The 16,856-nt window shown below is 45.1% G+C and overlaps 1 protein-coding gene across 2 annotated transcripts; it reads right to left on the bottom strand.

Moving 5' to 3' along the window:
* Positions 1 to 227: 227 nt before the first annotated feature.
* Positions 228 to 16,013, bottom strand: arhgap1 (Rho GTPase activating protein 1). 2 transcript variants are annotated; one of them, XM_085347745.1, is made up of 13 exons: positions 15,944 to 16,013; positions 10,561 to 10,764; positions 10,281 to 10,379; positions 10,090 to 10,177; positions 9,076 to 9,207; positions 8,044 to 8,130; positions 6,165 to 6,263; positions 5,284 to 5,391; positions 5,099 to 5,175; positions 4,780 to 4,857; positions 4,405 to 4,533; positions 4,176 to 4,279; positions 228 to 4,091 (listed from the first exon to the last, which is right to left on the bottom strand). In XM_085347745.1, exons 2-13 carry the CDS (start codon positions 10,682 to 10,684, stop codon positions 3,924 to 3,926), a joined length of 1,293 nt encoding a protein of 430 aa, XP_085203871.1. In that variant the 5' UTR covers positions 10,685 to 10,764; positions 15,944 to 16,013; the 3' UTR covers positions 228 to 3,923. The 2 variants fall into 2 exon arrangements, with proteins under 2 accessions (XP_085203871.1, XP_085203872.1); XM_085347746.1 differs by having other exon boundaries at positions 10,281 to 10,373.
* Positions 16,014 to 16,856: the final 843 nt, after the last annotated feature.

Genomic DNA, 16,856 nt, shown 5'->3' with positions numbered 1-16,856 from the left:
GACTGGGGAAACCTGCCGCTTACAGTTGAAGGCACATCGATATGGAGCGCTGCCTCAAACAGGCAGTCTCATTAATGCATTTATGATACATTAATATGTATCATCTGTATGAATAAATACTAATGCAGACTGTAGTTCGAGTATTATACTGAGCTTGGCTGAGTATGAAAATGATCAAAGAGCAGAGCCCCAGCTTTCATTCATCATTTCTTTATTGTTTGCACACATTAACATTACAGGATATCACCATTTATATCACACATGTATAAGACTGAGATCCACAACATATCAAAAGAGGATGAAAAAAAGGAGTTAAGAAAATAAGGTCACTAAGTAAAAATAAATCAGCCTGGGAACCAATGAATTTCTCCCTTAGAGAAGTTCACTGTCACCATGACAACAGTTACAGTACAAAGACCCATAGATTAGAGAGGCTGTAACGGATCAGCAGAGTTGAGAAGAATCAGCGTTTCGGGAAAGGAACACGGGACACAGCTGACAGCTTTACAGTGGGGTTAGAAAAGGAAGCGTTTTTACCCGTCTCGCTCACCTGGTGACTTTCAGCTACGCCGTCTTAAAACCTGAAAACGAAACTAAACCGAGTTTTGTGAGAAGAAGATCAGACGAGTGGGTTTACACTCGAAGCTCAGACTCGAGCTCGATTTTGTAACGAAGACAAATCCTCAAGTCTGCCGTCGCCCATTACAGCTGAGCTGCTCTCAACAAAGTCAGCGTTTGGGTGGGGGCCACGCCGCACGCGTCACAGGCTGCTCTGAACACCAGCAAACACCAGAGCTTTGTTGAACGCACCCCGTCTTATTTAATCTATGGCAGAATGATCACACTGGCACTTAGATGGCTAATCACATGACCACGCGGGGGAAACAAATAAGGCACGAGCACGCACAAACACACACAGACTATTTAAAAAGTGCATCTCCACTAGCTTTTGTGATTCAGAGAAACTGCTTGGCTCGCTCTTTTTGTGTTTCACAGATCAAAGATGACTCACAATCAAACAGGAAGGTCTGTCTCACTACGTCACACCATTAAAAAACGGAGATGCCACCACCTGACAACATTCACGCACGCAGCCCTCGTCTGCAGTGAAACCCATCTGCACTGGTACACACAAACACACACCCACGTCACTGTGGCATTAAAACAGGTAAACACTTTTTGTTGTCGTTTTTGCTCTCAGCTTCAGTCAAACTGAAATTCTGACTGTTTTGGTGCTTTTCAGTCACATCGTTACAGGAACACCACAACACCAATATTTACCCACTGATAGTTTGTTGCAATGAAAGACATCTAGTTGAACAGCTTGTTTTGAGTCTTTAGAAACTGGCTGACTAAAGGAAAGAGACAACGTGTCAAAGGTAACTACTGCAGGTGCTGACTGCTGTAATCACTGTGAGGCTGTCCTTTACACGAAGACTCTGGAAACAGACTGAGGACAGAAACTGAGACTTGCAGAAATAATGTTCTTCTCAGGAATCACAGGTGATTATTACAGGAAAGAACATGAGCAATGATAAATGCAGCAGGAAGCTTAAGGCCTCGGTTACGGCCACACAGTTCTCATTTAGCCACAGAAATTAAAACCCTCATTAAGGAAAGTTGTAGCTGTGCTGGAGGCTGTGAAACCCTCAACAGCAAAGACATCCCAACCAACTCCCCACAGCGTCTGTGCATCACTGCTGAACCGTGAGATAAATGAGAACACAATGCAGCTTTTGGGAGGCCATACAGTTGCACCCGGGAACCTCTGCGAGAGCCCACAGTCACCTGTGTGCATCCAGTGCCTGCACTCAAAAAGCCGAGGACGGGGGCTGCTGCTCACCTAACAGGAGGCTGTGAGCTGCTCAAACAATCACACCGAGCAACCACCGCTCGTGTTGGCTGCACTCTATAAGGGACTGATTCATCTTTGGGTTTAGGAAGAACTAAATCATTTCAAAGGGTTCACACTTTCCTCTCTCACTACAGAGAAGAGAGTACAAGCCGATTCTGACGGGTTACACTCCTGCTGCATGCTCCTCATACGCCTGCTCCTAAAGACCTGTGGTGACTAAAAGAAAACACAAGAGCTAAAAGGAATACTGGCTTGTGATTGGCCAAAGGGTGTGTTTCATCCTAGACAGCTCTGATCTAATGCGTCTATATCCTACATTAATACTCAACAAACAAATGGACGAACAGCTGGCCTGGAGCCCCGGTGCCCTCTGAGGCGTGTGGGGTCTGTTAACTGCACTGCTCAGTGTGGATTATGTGCAGCACACCACGGCACTGCGCCACAAACACCGAGCCAAAAACCAGCACATAACTTGGACAGACTCCTGTAGTTCAAAGCCTGAAACGGTACACAGAGTAAGACTCAGTATCAGGTACTTCTACTTAATTAAATTTGGGACAATCACAGGAAATCAGACACCCAAAATCATTCATTATGTACACTGAAGTGATGCTGCTACAAATGAAAACATGAATCCATTACAACTTATATTATTACTGATTGTATGAGCACACATCACGTCTGCTCGCACAATCAGTCACACAGAGGGCAGCAGAGACGCTGGCCTGTGGGAGTCCACCACATGCCCGACGTACCGACCGTCTCCCTGTAATTTAAACAACAACGGCGTCACTCCAGGGAGCGCAGTCACATCTACACTTTGTCACCAAACCCGCAGAGTGCCGAGTGTGAAGCCGTCACTCAGCACACTTTTGTAGTGTGCCGTTTACCCGGGACACCAGCTACAGGTCCAAATGACACTGCTATTAGTAAAATTCATATAAAGGAAGAAAAAGACTCCACGTGCACAGCTGTGGCTGGTTTCTGCCACTCCAAGTACAGCATTTCATAGATTGTCCACAAAGTTCGGTACCGAGTTCACCATTCTGACGTAAACCCGAGTCACGCCTCCACTCTCCTCATCAGCCCTCTCTTTAGCGCAGAATCAGAATCTAAAGAACATTTGGTAACACAGGTGAAACGCCTTTTTGGCACTACATAGAAAACAACACGACCAGCTGCTACTGACAGAGATAAAAGATGCAAACCAGCCGCTGTTGAAGCAGGGCAGCGATACAGGGCTGAATATAGATATGAACACGTGCAGGTAGGAGTGACGGAGGCATGGACGGAGCAGTTCGGGGTGGTAGAGAAGCACATGGCAGCAAATGACTAGCCCTGCATTCACACACATGTAGTGATTTCAGATTTATGAGAGCTTTTATGTCCCCCTCCCCCAGTGTTGCAGCTCTTTATAGTGTGCCGGCCTGAGACCCGCATGAAACGACTTCACGTCATCGTTCAGATTCTTGTTGTGCTCGTGGAGACTGCTGGAAGCACTACACTGACTTAAAGGAAGGGAAACGTGCACGTCTGTATCTGTACTCGTGACGTGTTTGTGGGATTTCATGATGCAAAGTGATGTCGAGAGTTATCACGGCTCACAGTGGAGCACCACTCACGCAGGTGGTATCAGGGCCGCAGCGTTTCATGCTGTGATACGTGAACAGCCTCTAATTTAACGCTGTAACAAAACTGGGGATCTGGATCTTTCTTGTTTACCATCGGTTGCATTTTGTAGTGTTTTCTGTTATTTTTTGCTCACATTATTTTTATTTGCCTGAGCTCTAACACGTGTGCTGTTTCCACTTGTTTTCATGCTTGGAGTCAAATAGAAATGCCAGAAGTTGCCAGACATAATAACAGGATGCTCAGAACGACCGGAGACACACAAATAACTTGGTCCACTGAATCTTTTTAAATGTGCGCGGCATGTAAGAGACAGTCAGGCCTGTCTGAGTACTTTGATGATGCTCCTAAGGTAAGCTAAAGGCTAAATGCTGCAGGGAAGGAGGGTCTCGGCGGCGTTTCACATTGGCAGAAAGAGCTCAGAGCAGAGGGCTGGACATTAGGCAAACACCAGATGCTGCTGGTCCAGCAGGGTTCTCGTGAAGTTATTGATTGGTCCAATGGCGCTGAGCGACATGGCGTTGTCCCGCCCCCAGAGCAGATTGGGACCAAAGACCACAGCCAGGTTACTGTTGGTCATCTTATTCACCTCACTGTTGGCCGATACCTAAACACACACACACAGGATGCTGTTGTAACAGACAGAGATGATATTTTGTGATCAGCGGGATGTGCAGACCATCAGCTGTACCTGTGCCAGAAATGTGATGAGGTATCGCAGCGATGCGTAGTTTTCCTCCGGCAGTGACTCTACCAGCGTCTTCATTACTGTCACCTGACTCTCACTGGACACAGCTGGAACAAACACAGTCATCAGGTGAACTGCTGAGGCAGACTGTTCATCTGGTGTAGGGCAGGTGGGGGTGTGGGCTTCACACAGTCACACAGGTACAAGCTGAGACTCCTCTAACCGTACTTACAGGCAAAGTTGACAATGTCATTGTAGAGCTGATAGGTGAGCAGAGGCTCGGGGAGTTCCCTCAGGAATGTTTTCAGGATGACAGCAGCCAGGTGCACATCTTCCATCTCTCTGAGGTTCACTGTCGCACCTGCAAACACACGAGTTCAATGAGAACAGAAGAAAACCCGAGAGAAGAGACGAGCGTCCCAACCCTGCTCTAACGTGGAAGAAACCAGGCCCTCTGCACATAAACACCTGCAGCCTAACTGGTGTTTACAGAACCATCCATAACACAGAGGATCATAACTGACGTCACACAGCAGGTGGAGGGGACTCCTCCATCATGAGTCTACAGCAGGGAATTTCAGCATCACAGGGCGGTCAGAGCTCATACCTGAGTTGTACCTGAGCTGGACCTCCTTCACCAGAGTCACGTTGGCAGATCGTCTGAAGATGCCCTCAATCTCCAAGCCTGACGCACACACAGACGCACACACACACAGTGAAAAAGAAAGAAAAGTGTTTCTTTCAGACATAACGAGGCACAGCCTGAGTCTGCATCAGAGCACAGCACAGGTATAAAGTCACCTGTGTGTGTGCAGCAGGCTTTAATTACAGTGATGTGAGCCAGTAAAAGCACAGGTGAGGCAGCCGTGTGTGCTCCATGCAGGCACAGCTCAGGGAGGAGTTCGCTCAGGTGTTCTGTTTGTTACCTTGCTCTGACAGGAAGCCAACGGTGTCTCTCATCACCACAGGAACTGGATCGCCATCTGGATCCCTCTGTCTGAGCCTGACACGCACACATTAAAACAACAAGCAGATTCAAAGGTTTTTTCCTTTATCTGGAAGCTTCTCTCACAGGGCCGTGTCTCTCTCCAACTACAGAATCAGCACTTACAGCGTTAGTGGCACACCAAACACCTGGCTGGGGAGAGGAGGGCTGTGAGGAGGAGACATGGGGGGCTGTGTGGTGGGTTTCAGAGATGCTCTTAATTTGTTGTCATACCTGGCACAGAGACAACGGGAGATTTTAAAAAGTAACACAGGGCTTCACTATTTGTGCCTGAATGTTTGCCTAAACCACAGAATGGAAGCAGCACAGCAGTGAATAAACTCCATCAGTGGCACCTTTTAAGATGCATTGTGCATGAGCAGAACAACCACAGGAAGCATTCCCAAATCAAATGAAAAGATTGACAGTACTCAGTGCAGAGGGCATTTCCAAAGAAGACGCACATGGAACAGGATGCAATGATGATGCTTAAAGTGACAATAATATGTGGAAACTGAGATTTGTCATTGTTTCCTGAAAAAAAACAAATGCATGCTGACTTTAGATTCAGAAAGCCAAGATGGAGAGGGAAAATGTTTGAATGTAAAAACTCTGCTGGTAAGAAAAACCCAAGAGAGCGGGCTGTAAACCAGCACACGACTCACAAATTGCACTCTCTCACCTCCAGCTCGTTTAGCGTGGAGCACAAGGAGTCGGCACACAGCTGGGAAACCAGCAGCTGTGCCAGTGTGGCTACATCAGGGTGCACTGCACGGTTATTTGGATTGTGATGAAGCCACTTTCAGTAAGATAATACCATCCCACTTCCTGTGTTTGCTCCAACACGCCACTCTCAAGGAGGTCAAACACTTTCAACACTCACTTCTCATGCACACGGATAATAAGACGGAGGCGGCATTTAACCCTCAGTGAAACGTGCTGCTGGCATCACGCAATGAGAAGACTGAATGAAAGGCACACATCTGAAGTTTGGCAGGAACACTTACTCTCTGACGCGGGAAGGAATGACCAGCTGATCACACTTGACCACATCCTCCAGCTCACTCAGATAGCTCACATAGTTGATCTTCCTGCCAAACTTAAAGCTGAGAGAGAGAAAACTCGAGTGGTTGATCTGTGAGCAGCAATGATGATGGTTCAGACTTTTTATAACCATGAAAACAGAAATGTAACAAAGTGAAAGTAGCAAGTAGCACATGATGTGCGCACCTTGTTATGGACATTTTAACAACAACCCAGCGAGCTCGTTTTGAAGTGGTTTAGTTAACACGTTGCAATGTGGAGAAAACGTTCAGATCAAACAACAGTGTTCTGAGGACGGACACCTCCCTGAACTCTTATACAAACAAAGAACAAGCCACAACTCTCACATGCTGGCCCCTCTCACAGGGGCTCCTCCCGTCACCTGAATATTTACATCCCTGATAAGGGGAAGGAGTCCCACTATCTGCTTAGCGTCTCCCGTTACAATGGCCTCACTGTGTGTGTAGAGCATACTCTGCAGTGAACATGCAGTGAGACAGTGACATTACTATTACTAATGTGAAATGATTAAATATGTGATTAATACAACAGAAAACCTCTGGTTTGGTCAGAGTATTTAAAGACGTTTGTGCACTTCCTGGAACGCTTCATACGCCAAGGAAAACAGCAACAAGCGACTCACCGACGAGTCCGTCTACGGGGAATTATGTAATCATAATTCCCCCAAAATGACCGGCTATTTTTTCTGTTTCTTGAACAGAGGCGGTCTAAAGGTTAGCGGTAGGCTCAGTGTCACACTGTTTCATCAGCGACTTACATAAAAATGTTCCTGTTGGATGGAGAGAACAAAGCTTACAAAGTTAAGCGAGTGGTTCTTGCTTCCAGCTGCAGCACTGTGACACTCTCTGTTGGCATAGCTACAAGATGATGTGTACAGTATAAAGCACCTCGACTGTTGTTGGGATTTGTTGCCATTTAAATAAAACTGGTATCCAGTAAGAACCAAACCTGAAGCAGGAACTTCAGACACATTTATGGCTGCAGTTTTCTACTGCTGCCACTAGATGCTGCTCAAGCTCTGTCAATGTTAGTTACAATGGCCCAAAATTCACAGTCATTAATCATGTGCTTCCTTTTTAAATGAACACGTCTCTTGAAAACCGCAGGAAGGACTCGTGTAATGATATCAGCTCACATAAGCACACTGATGTGACACTACTGTACTGTACTGTACTGTGCTTACTGAGGGAACATGCTCATCAGCATTTAGCATTAGTGGAGTCTGTGTTTACCCACAATCCACAGGAGTAATGCTGGAGTACATAATGCCGTGTGGTACCCATGGCTGCCCGTTAGGCAGATTATATTAGCAGCACCTGACCCGACATCAAGCATATAAAAAAATCCTAGAAAATGTCATAAAATCAATGAGGGATTAAAAATCTGACTGACATCAAGTTGCACTTTAAAACTGGTTGCTCCAAGTACAGACGGCTTTTCCATCATAGCAAGGATAATAAGTTCAAGTACTGGGTCACCCTCTCTGAACCTTTGAAGTCAGGCGTTTGAAGTCTGACAGCCACAGCTGCATAAAATCGAGCCGTAACCACGTGTTATAACCGTGCATCCGTCAAAGAGTGGGCCGTACTGTAACAGGACGCCACAGCTGCAACGATCAGTCGTCAGATTTCTCCCTATATCAACAGGAAGTGGATCACAGAGTGATGCAGGCCCCACCCACCCCCTTATTCAGTTTTATTTATACAGCACCAAATCCCAACAGTCGCCTCGCTTTGTAACAAAATCAGCACAAAACTGTGTGTATGTGCACGGGGGCTGCGCATAATGGTCCTTTAAAAATCCCTGAAACCAGAAACTAACCTTATAATTGGTTTGAAGAGGATCAGCAGAGTCTTGATGAACATGGTGGGATGGACGATGTACAGGGCCTTGATGTTCTTCTTGTACCTGCAAACACATCACATGTTCTCACAAGGTGTGCTAACACACGTTTGATACAACGATTACAAGAGCATACACAGAAACGTGACAGCATCTGTGGAATCTGCTGTCCACAGGTTACACAGGCAACCAGCACTGCTGAGGGGCTGAATCCTGCGCTGTCAGCGATGAGCTGGTGAAAATAATGCGAGGACATGTAACTGGAGACCTGCTTTTATCTTTATCAGCCAAACTGAATGGCTGTGTGGGTGTGCTCGCCCGCTGCTGTGCAAAGTGCAAATTAACTGGGTGAAAGTGATTAAAGACAAAAGCAGGGCTCAGCTCCTTCGCTATTTTGAATAGTGGGAACATGGCTGAAGCCATCCGCACATGTTACTGTGACTGTGCAGTTTATGAAACACTGCACACAGTATTTGTTTCCACTGCATTCAAGAGAAAAACCAGTACCATATCAGTGGATGCACACTGTGCACCTCTGCTTAAATACAGAAGTGAGGGGAAAACAAACAGTCAGAGCTTCTCACGTGTGCAGCACGGCTCCTTTCTCCTCGACTCGTCCTGTCTGTACTTCCTCTGTGGACTATGGTGCTCACAGGAAGTACAGAGAAATTACTTTCTTACAAAAAATGACTCCCTGTTTTTCTTCATTTGTTCTGTTCAAAGAGGAGAACGCTGGCACAAGTCTAACCTTAGTAACATTTAAAAAGAAAATAAAGGTTTTTATGCAAAGTCATGATGTTTAAAACATCCAGTGTTGGAAGTGGACGGTGCCAGCCTGAAGGCTTTGGGATAAGTTTACCCTGGTGTGGAATTTTGATGCATCCGGTACAGGCAGAGGTTAGTCTGCAGAAGCCATTGATCCGGTTAATAAATGCAAAGAGCAGCAGTAGGACCAGCTGTAAACAGGTATAATATGATAAGTGAGATGTGCAGTGATGTGTTGGAGATTACTTTCTGTCAAACTCCCTGTATGCATCCCGCACCCAGCTGAGGGAAGGTTTGTTTTCACTGGTCAGCCCGTGGTGAAAGTAGATCAGAGTGTAGTCACTCTCCACATACTGATCCAGGGTTCCTTTGAGATACCTGAAAAACAAGAGCAAGTCTTTGTAAACGCAGAAATATCTTTACCTGCTCAAATAACTTTGTTGGTTAGTAACTACTGCACCTGAGGGCTTCGCATCAACTATTTCCATACCAGATGAAAGAGTGAATCTCTTCACGCTGTCCCTACAGGAAGGAGCCTTCAGAACATTTTCTAAAAACTGCAGCCTTACGTTCACCGCATCACTCGTTACACCCAAACACAGCAAAGATAGACACAGCCATGCCTTCTCCATTCATTCCAATCATGATTATCTGGGGCAGTGGTGAATACACCATTTCATAACATGATTACTCCCCGACTGTGGAAACATCAGGCAGTCTTTAAAATAACCTTTAAAACGTATTTTTTCAAGACCACAATCACCTCCATCACAGTCTGCTCTTTGTAAAAGCAACCAGTCTGTCAGCAGGAAGGCGAGAGTGGGCGGGGCAGACCAGGTCAGACACTCGTACACCTCAGAGGCCCCACAGTGGAAGCTACAGGTAGAACAATGGTGACCACCGACCAACACTTCCAGCACCACTGACACCTGACTGCTCAGCCACGGCTCGAATGCTTGCTCTGCGGATCCTTCAGCAGCAGCTGTCGGTCTTTGGGACTAATCTTCTCTCAGTGTCACTGATGCAAATCTTGTTCTTGTTCTTAACATTAGTGGATCGCATTTATACAGCGCTTTTCAAGAACCTCAAAGCGCTGTACAATGCCACTATTCATTCACTCTCACATTCACACACAGGTGGAGGCAGCTACACTTCCTGTCTTTAGATACAGCGTGATGACCAAAGACCACCACTTCTCCTTACATCGTGTCACATGACAAAAACGCTGGCAAAGCCTAAAGGTTTGCGGTCACTACTTACATCAGCAGCTTATGATGGTCCAGCTGGTGCTGCGGCGGCATCCTGCAGGCATTAAACACGATCACCTTCCTGCCAAAGTTGTCATCACCTACGGACGCAGACATGGACTCGCGTTACTTCCACTACAAGATTTTACTTTTCAAAAACATATATTTCCAGACTGAAAGGTCAGCTGTGACTGAAGAACCGACCGGCCACTTCGATGATCTGATGTCTGGCAATGTCATAGAAAGGGTGGTCCCAGGGCAGGTGTGGAGAGCTGGCGTCAAACTGCTGGGAAACATCTGTCTCTGAAACACACACACAGTTAATACAAGACAACAATCACAGCATTACATCACCATGAAGTCCTTCATATGTAAATGTGTTTGTATGTAACATTTTAAGATTAACCCCAGCCGCTCAGAGCTCTTACAATCCTTCGTTTGAAACATGGCATCATCAGCAGGTGTGGACAGACATCCCTCTCACCTGACTTGCTGAGGTAAGACTCGTCAGCGGGCCACTGCTGGTCCTCTATGGTAGTCAGCTTCAGCTGTCCTAGCTGCGCCGTTGCAGAGTCGTCGCCCACATCTACCAGCAGTTCTGAAGACATCGCACACACGTGCGCTCTCACATACACACAGACGGCACAGCGATGTCTTTCTTCAGCTCACTCAAACATACACGCACAAGCTGCAAGAGACAAAAACGCTTCAGGTCAGCACATCTCAGCCAAACTGTGTTTGAACCTGATGCTGTGACATTATATCAGACCCAGATCAAATCAAACATTTCTGCACAACTGAAGCAACATGAAGTCACATCCGTGAAGTTTCTAAGAAACACGAGACATTTGAACTTCCACAGAATACGCTGTCCCTTTATCACACTCACTGTTACCCAACTCGACTGAGTTTAAAAGATGAAAGAATGAAATCCATTAGTGATTGATGCTGCTGCAGTGGGTGACATGCTGCATCAGCACCATCTAAATAACATCAGACAACAGCAGTAATCTTCAGGCTAATGCTGCGCGATCCCTTTCTCACAGCCTCTAATTATTCCGATCACACCTCCAGAAATAAAGAGTGTACACAGTTACACAGAACATCTTAGCGATGCTGAGGTGGTCGTACAGTTTCCTTTGGCTTATTAGATCTGCTTCAGCCAAGTGACGTTAACCAAGGACAAACCACAAGCAAAGACTACTATAGATCTGCACTGCAGAGTAACAACTAACTTCTTCAGCCCTATAGAAACATACCACAAACTGCAGCATGACGAATGCATGAAAGACAAGAAAAACGACATAATGTGTGCTGACATGAATCGCCCAACATCAACTTGATCAACTCGTCTGAGCTGACGATGGACAAGAATGTACAGCATCCTGTGCAGGAAGACACTAAACTCACCAACACCTGCATTATATCAGGAGATCTCACAACTATGTGAGTTTCACCTCACGTAACCAATGAATGAAGTACTTTAGATTTTGCATCTTGATAAATAAATACAAGGTGAAAAAACAACTTGTTTGTCTGCAAAGATGAAGTTACAGGTAGCTGTGGCAGAGTGTAAAGACGAAAGCAGCGCTGATATGATTTCATTTTGTGTAAAGCTTTGGTACTTTTTTACTTCCAGGAGGTGCACTGAGTTTAGCTGGCGAGCTGTCCAGGGTGTACCCCGATTCTCTCGCCATGGTAACTGAGGTGGGCTCCAGATGTTTTATTCATATAAATAAAACATCCGCTGGCATATTGACTGATGCACAAACCTCTCCCAGTGACAGCGCCCACAGCTGAAGGAGATGTTAATGAGAAAAATAGACCACTCACCACAGGTACGTGATACAAAGAGCCTGTGGGATTTTATTGTCACTGGTGTGCCAACCCTCCGTGGATTTTTGTTACTCTGAGTAGTTTTAGTTCAAGAAAAATGAAGACACCTTTTCCCCCTCAGGAGCTTTGGCCATGCTCCAGGTGGTGACTTACCATCAGTTCCTGCATGCTTTCTGTTTCTGGAGCTATGGATCTGTGTACAAGAACAGTATCAGGGACACATTTTTTGAGATTTTTAAAAATCTGTTTGATTTCTTTTTCTAACCTTCATTTCACCAGGAAGTAAAACTCTAGAAGCTGAGATTCTCTTCTGAGAGAGTTTCTTAGTGTGGCTAGGGTTAACCCAGCAGGCAGTTTCACTGGTGACAAACCAGAAACGCTGAACAGTGGCCTGAGACGTGCAGCAGCAGAGAGACTGATTAGTCTCAGAGTGCCACCACAGTTTGGTCCTGCTTTTTGTTTTTTTAGCTTCAGCAAACAGAAAAAAAGCTTTATATCTGATATATCTGAAGAAAGGATTCATCAGTCTGATGACTTTCAAATGGAGCTCCAACAATAAGGTTCAAACACAGCATGAGCCACTTCCTCAGTTTAATGACTGCATCACTCCTCTCCTCTCTTATTAACTGCCCATATTTTCTACATGCTTCCTTTTTATCTACCATCCCCCACCTATTTACTCCACTCTTACTCTCATGCCCACACACGTACACACACAGCTGTGATGTTATGCTAGCTGACAGCATGTAGCTTTAAATAAATATCGCTACTAACCAGCAGACACAGTCGGCCAATTGCTGCAGCCAAACACACACACAGACAAACTGAGTGAAAAGCAACTGTTTGCACACTATCTGCATGTCAGTCAGTAACTATGCAGCTGTCGGGGAGGATGTTGGTTAACATTTATGATGATGTGAACAGTAACAGGTTCCTCATTTCCTTTCTCTTCATTCAGTTCCTAAACTGAACAGACCAATGGAGGTCACAGCAGTGGGTCAGGGGCACAAAACCTGACTGTGAGTTTATTTCTATGACAAAGTTTCACACGTTACATTCATACTGAAACAGGTAAGCTCGCTCCAGGCACTTCAGGTCTGACAGCTCTGGATTCAAAATGTTTACTTTCGTGGCATTCAGTCCTATTGTCTGCACTGGATGATCTGTTGCTATTTGCCTAATTTATTGAGCCTATTTGGCTTTTTAAGCTGAGAAGCACTGAAAAGATGTAATGCTAAAGTTTCAGGATCATCACTCTGATGGTGGAGGAGACGCCCAAGTGTAAATAGTCAGAGGTCAGGAGAAGAGGAACCAGAACGCAAAGCATGCAGAGTTTCACTGGGAGACAACCGGGAGGACTGCAAGGACTACGGTTTGTGAGCAGGGTATAAGGGTTAGCCTTGAAAGCTGATTTCCACCTCTCTGCTCAGTTTAAAGTAGCTTTCTTTGTGTTTGCTTGGTTTTTTTAACCAGATAGTTGCATCCTTAGTGTCGACAAGGTTAGTTCAGGATTGGATCTGATAGGGCATGGGTGTCAAACTCAAGTCCTAGAGGGCTGGTGCCCTGAAACGTTTTAATATGCCACTGCTGCACCACAACTGAGAAAGAATTAGTAGGTCATTAGCAAGAACTACTAGCTATAGAACGTACGGTGACTCTGTAACCTTGGATCTCTGTTACACATGTTACAAATGATGACAATGCTGAATCTTGTGTATCTTTGCCCATGCAGTGCATCCAGCCACAACACCATGTATGCATGAGGCATTGTTTGTGGATCGTGCTGCACTACCCACATGTGTGCATGCGCGCGCACACACACACACACACATATATATACACACACACAGAAAAAGCCACTTTGTGTACATATGAGCATCTAACAGAAGCATCCAGCAAGCACAGCACCCTGCCCCCTCTATTCCTCTTCTCTCTCAGCACTGCAGAGCAGCTGAGGAGGGCAGTTTAGTCAAAGCCTGCTCCAGGGGCTCAGGAAATGATTCCTAGCAAAGCTCTAGTGCAGAAAAAAGCCATGGAGTGACACAGTATTATTACTGAGCATTTCTGCATGTGAAACACTGCTCTACTTATTTTATGCTTTTATGGCATTTCAGCTTCAGTAGTCTAAATACTACCAAAGGGTTCATCCCTAACAGCAGCATGCACCATCAAATATGCAAAAGAAAAAAAAAGATAATACTGGCATGTACATGCAAGCAGCAGCAACATTCCCTCTCTCCATTTCTCTCTCTCTCACACTCACTCACACACACACACACACACACACACACACACACTCCACAGTTTCTAATGCCGACCAGAGACTGACACTGAGCTTAAACTCCAATCACCTCTAGCTGGGGAAGTTCATTTTACGTTTTTTTACCTGAGGGACGCCACAAAAAGAAGAAGAACCTGAACAATGGGAACCAAAAATCCCACAAAAAAGCAACCACTGTTTCTGACATGACATATGTGTAAGGAACAGCTCATTTCATCTCCTGCATGCAACTCACTGATGTTTGAAATCACTGCTACAGCTTTCATGTCAACGCAGCTTTCGCCCCAGTCTTCTTGGTGGGTTACATTTATTTATAAAATGTATTTTAAGATGTTTATACTCTAGAGGCCTTTTCAGGCATGATCACCTAACACTGCTGGCTGCTTGAAGTCAAAATGATGACACTGGGTAATTCAGGCAAGGGTCACTTTTACATCCAGGTTTGGTAAATATCACAGGCGTAGAGTTGCTGCGACAAAGGCATGAGGCTGAACTTTGCAGCTAGTAATAATAACATAACTGAGGCCACAACTATACTTAAAAACATTCGGTGGCTGAACGTTGTAAAACTGTATGTGTCTGTCTGTTAATGTGACTGCACACAAGTAGCAGACCAATCAGTGTGATCAGGTCCAGCATAGGAGCAGTGCACTCCAGAGTTTTAAGGAAAATCACCTCGATGCTTTTCAGATATGAAGCACGCAGTCAGTGACTGGTGTCCCGGGTTGTACTGAGGTTACTTTTAATATTTCTAAAATCCTTTCTAAAGCCCAGAGATGATCCAATCCTAATAATTAGCTCAACCGGAGGAAAGAAAGGCACAACCATAAAAGGACTGTTGGCTTATCCTGTCACAAGACAGCAGAACGCGTCATTTTTTGATCACCTCTATTTTAAACAGAATAGTTTCGCATTTTGTTTGCCATTCAGAACCTCCGCCTGCCACCAGGGCAGTTTATGCAGAGGGTGTAGCTCACAGACACCATCAGCCTGATTCTGTAACCTCTGCGTCAGTATGAAACTACACCCAGAGGCTGTCTCATTTTTTCAATGTCTAATGTAAAGTTTTCCAGTAAAATCCAATCATAACCGATAAACTACAAAATACAGTGTAGTGTGTAAGTGGAAGGGACATCACTGCAAGCTATGAACACACTGATGCACTACCATAACATGATAATGTGTGATATATGCACATTTTTGAAGTGAGACGTCATCTTTGGGGAAATGCTACGAATGATTTTGGGGGAAGGAGAGAAGAGCATTAAACCCGAACGGAGTTTGGCGGGCTGAGCAGACACCTTCACTGCTGGCAGTCCAGCGATAAAAGCAACAAGTGAGCAGCTGACCTCTTTTACTTTTACCAAACGGCTCAGCGGGAGAAACATTTCAGTGTCAGTAGCTGCGGATTCAGAAAAGCTGAACGGGCTAACGCAGCCACACTCGCTGGTCATTATCACACAGCGAAACGCATTAGCAAACCGCCTAGCAAGCTGGCTCGGCTGCATTCACCATATTCGGCACACGGATGCACATTTTATGGCGTTTCATACGCTGTGAGGCTTCAGTAACTGAAACGACGCTTAGCTGGGCTAAACCAGAACACCGCAGTGTTAACAAATGACCTCATCACAACAAATTAGCCCCACAACACCCGACTAACAACGCACGAGCATCACAGCGCGTGAGCCCCGCGTGCTTCTAACATGTTCAGTTTCTACCAAACACAGCATCATGAAATTTGTTTTACCGTAATAATCCAGCCGCTCTCTTACAACCGATTCACTTTGTGGCGTCTGAAGTCAACGTAGACCGTTGTCAGCAACAACCCTGCGTCAGCACCTCTTCCGGTTTGTTGTTTTCAAAATAAAGCTATCAATTCAGTGTTTGTTTACTATACCTGTCAAAATAAAAGTGCTAAAAAAAGAAAGCGTCCCCGTGGTGTTTTAGTAAAAGGCCTGAGTCTCCACAGGCGGACTCAGGCCTTTTACTAAAGTATGACAAGCTGATTCTATTGTGTCTATCTATATCTATTATTCTAATGATAATATTCTATTTTCCACACCGACCAATGGCGTGAACTGTAACTAATCCCTGCGATGCCGCTCAGCCAATTAAATCATTTATTCAGAGCGCGTGAGAAAACATAATTGTGGGAGGAGACATGACATGTTGGTCAGTCACAGGAGCTCGTTCAGTGAGAGACTGAGATTACCGAAAAGCACCACTGAACGACACAGGAAATCATTCCTGCCTGTGGCCATCTCCCTGTACAACGCATCCACTTAACACACTGTTTGCTGCTACAGCTACACATGTTTCTTTTCCAAATATTTATTTATGAGTGACTCATGTATGTATGTATGTATATATATGTATATATTGTACTATTCTTAGTTAGCGTATTGTCTGTCTTGTCTTAATGTTGGTTTAAAATGGAGCACTGTAACAAAAAATAATTTCCCCCAGGGATCAATAAAGTATTCTGATTCTGATTCTGATATTCTATTTTCCACACCGACCAATGGCGTGAACTGTAACTAATCCCTGCGATGCCGCTCAGCCAATTAAATCATTTATTCAGAGCGCGTGAGAAAACATAATTGTGGGAGGAGACAGAAGAGGGTTAGAGTACACCTTTTTATGATTTTTTTTAAATTAAT

This window comes from Diplotaxodon limnothrissa, linkage group LG23 (genome assembly GCF_057381915.1).
Source record: "Diplotaxodon limnothrissa isolate DT_005_m linkage group LG23, D_limnothrissa_male_GT1.1, whole genome shotgun sequence".
Taxonomy (NCBI): Eukaryota; Metazoa; Chordata; class Actinopteri; order Cichliformes; family Cichlidae; genus Diplotaxodon; species Diplotaxodon limnothrissa.
The sequence above is the reverse complement of the archived record's forward strand: the minus strand, read 5'-3'. Positions and strand labels throughout refer to the sequence as shown.

Excerpts from the sequence above, each read along its gene's own strand:
- arhgap1 (XM_085347745.1), bottom strand. The coding sequence starts at position 10,684 with ATGTCTTCAGAACTGCTGGTAGATGTGGGCGACGACTCTGCAACGGCG. Across the intron at positions 10,380-10,560 it reads GTCTTACCTCAGCAAGTCAG|AGACAGATGTTTCCCAGCAG; the intron begins GTGAGAGGGATG and ends TGTGTGTTTCAG. Across the intron at positions 9,208-10,089 it reads GACCATCATAAGCTGCTGAT|GTATCTCAAAGGAACCCTGG; the intron begins GTAAGTAGTGAC and ends CTTGTTTTTCAG.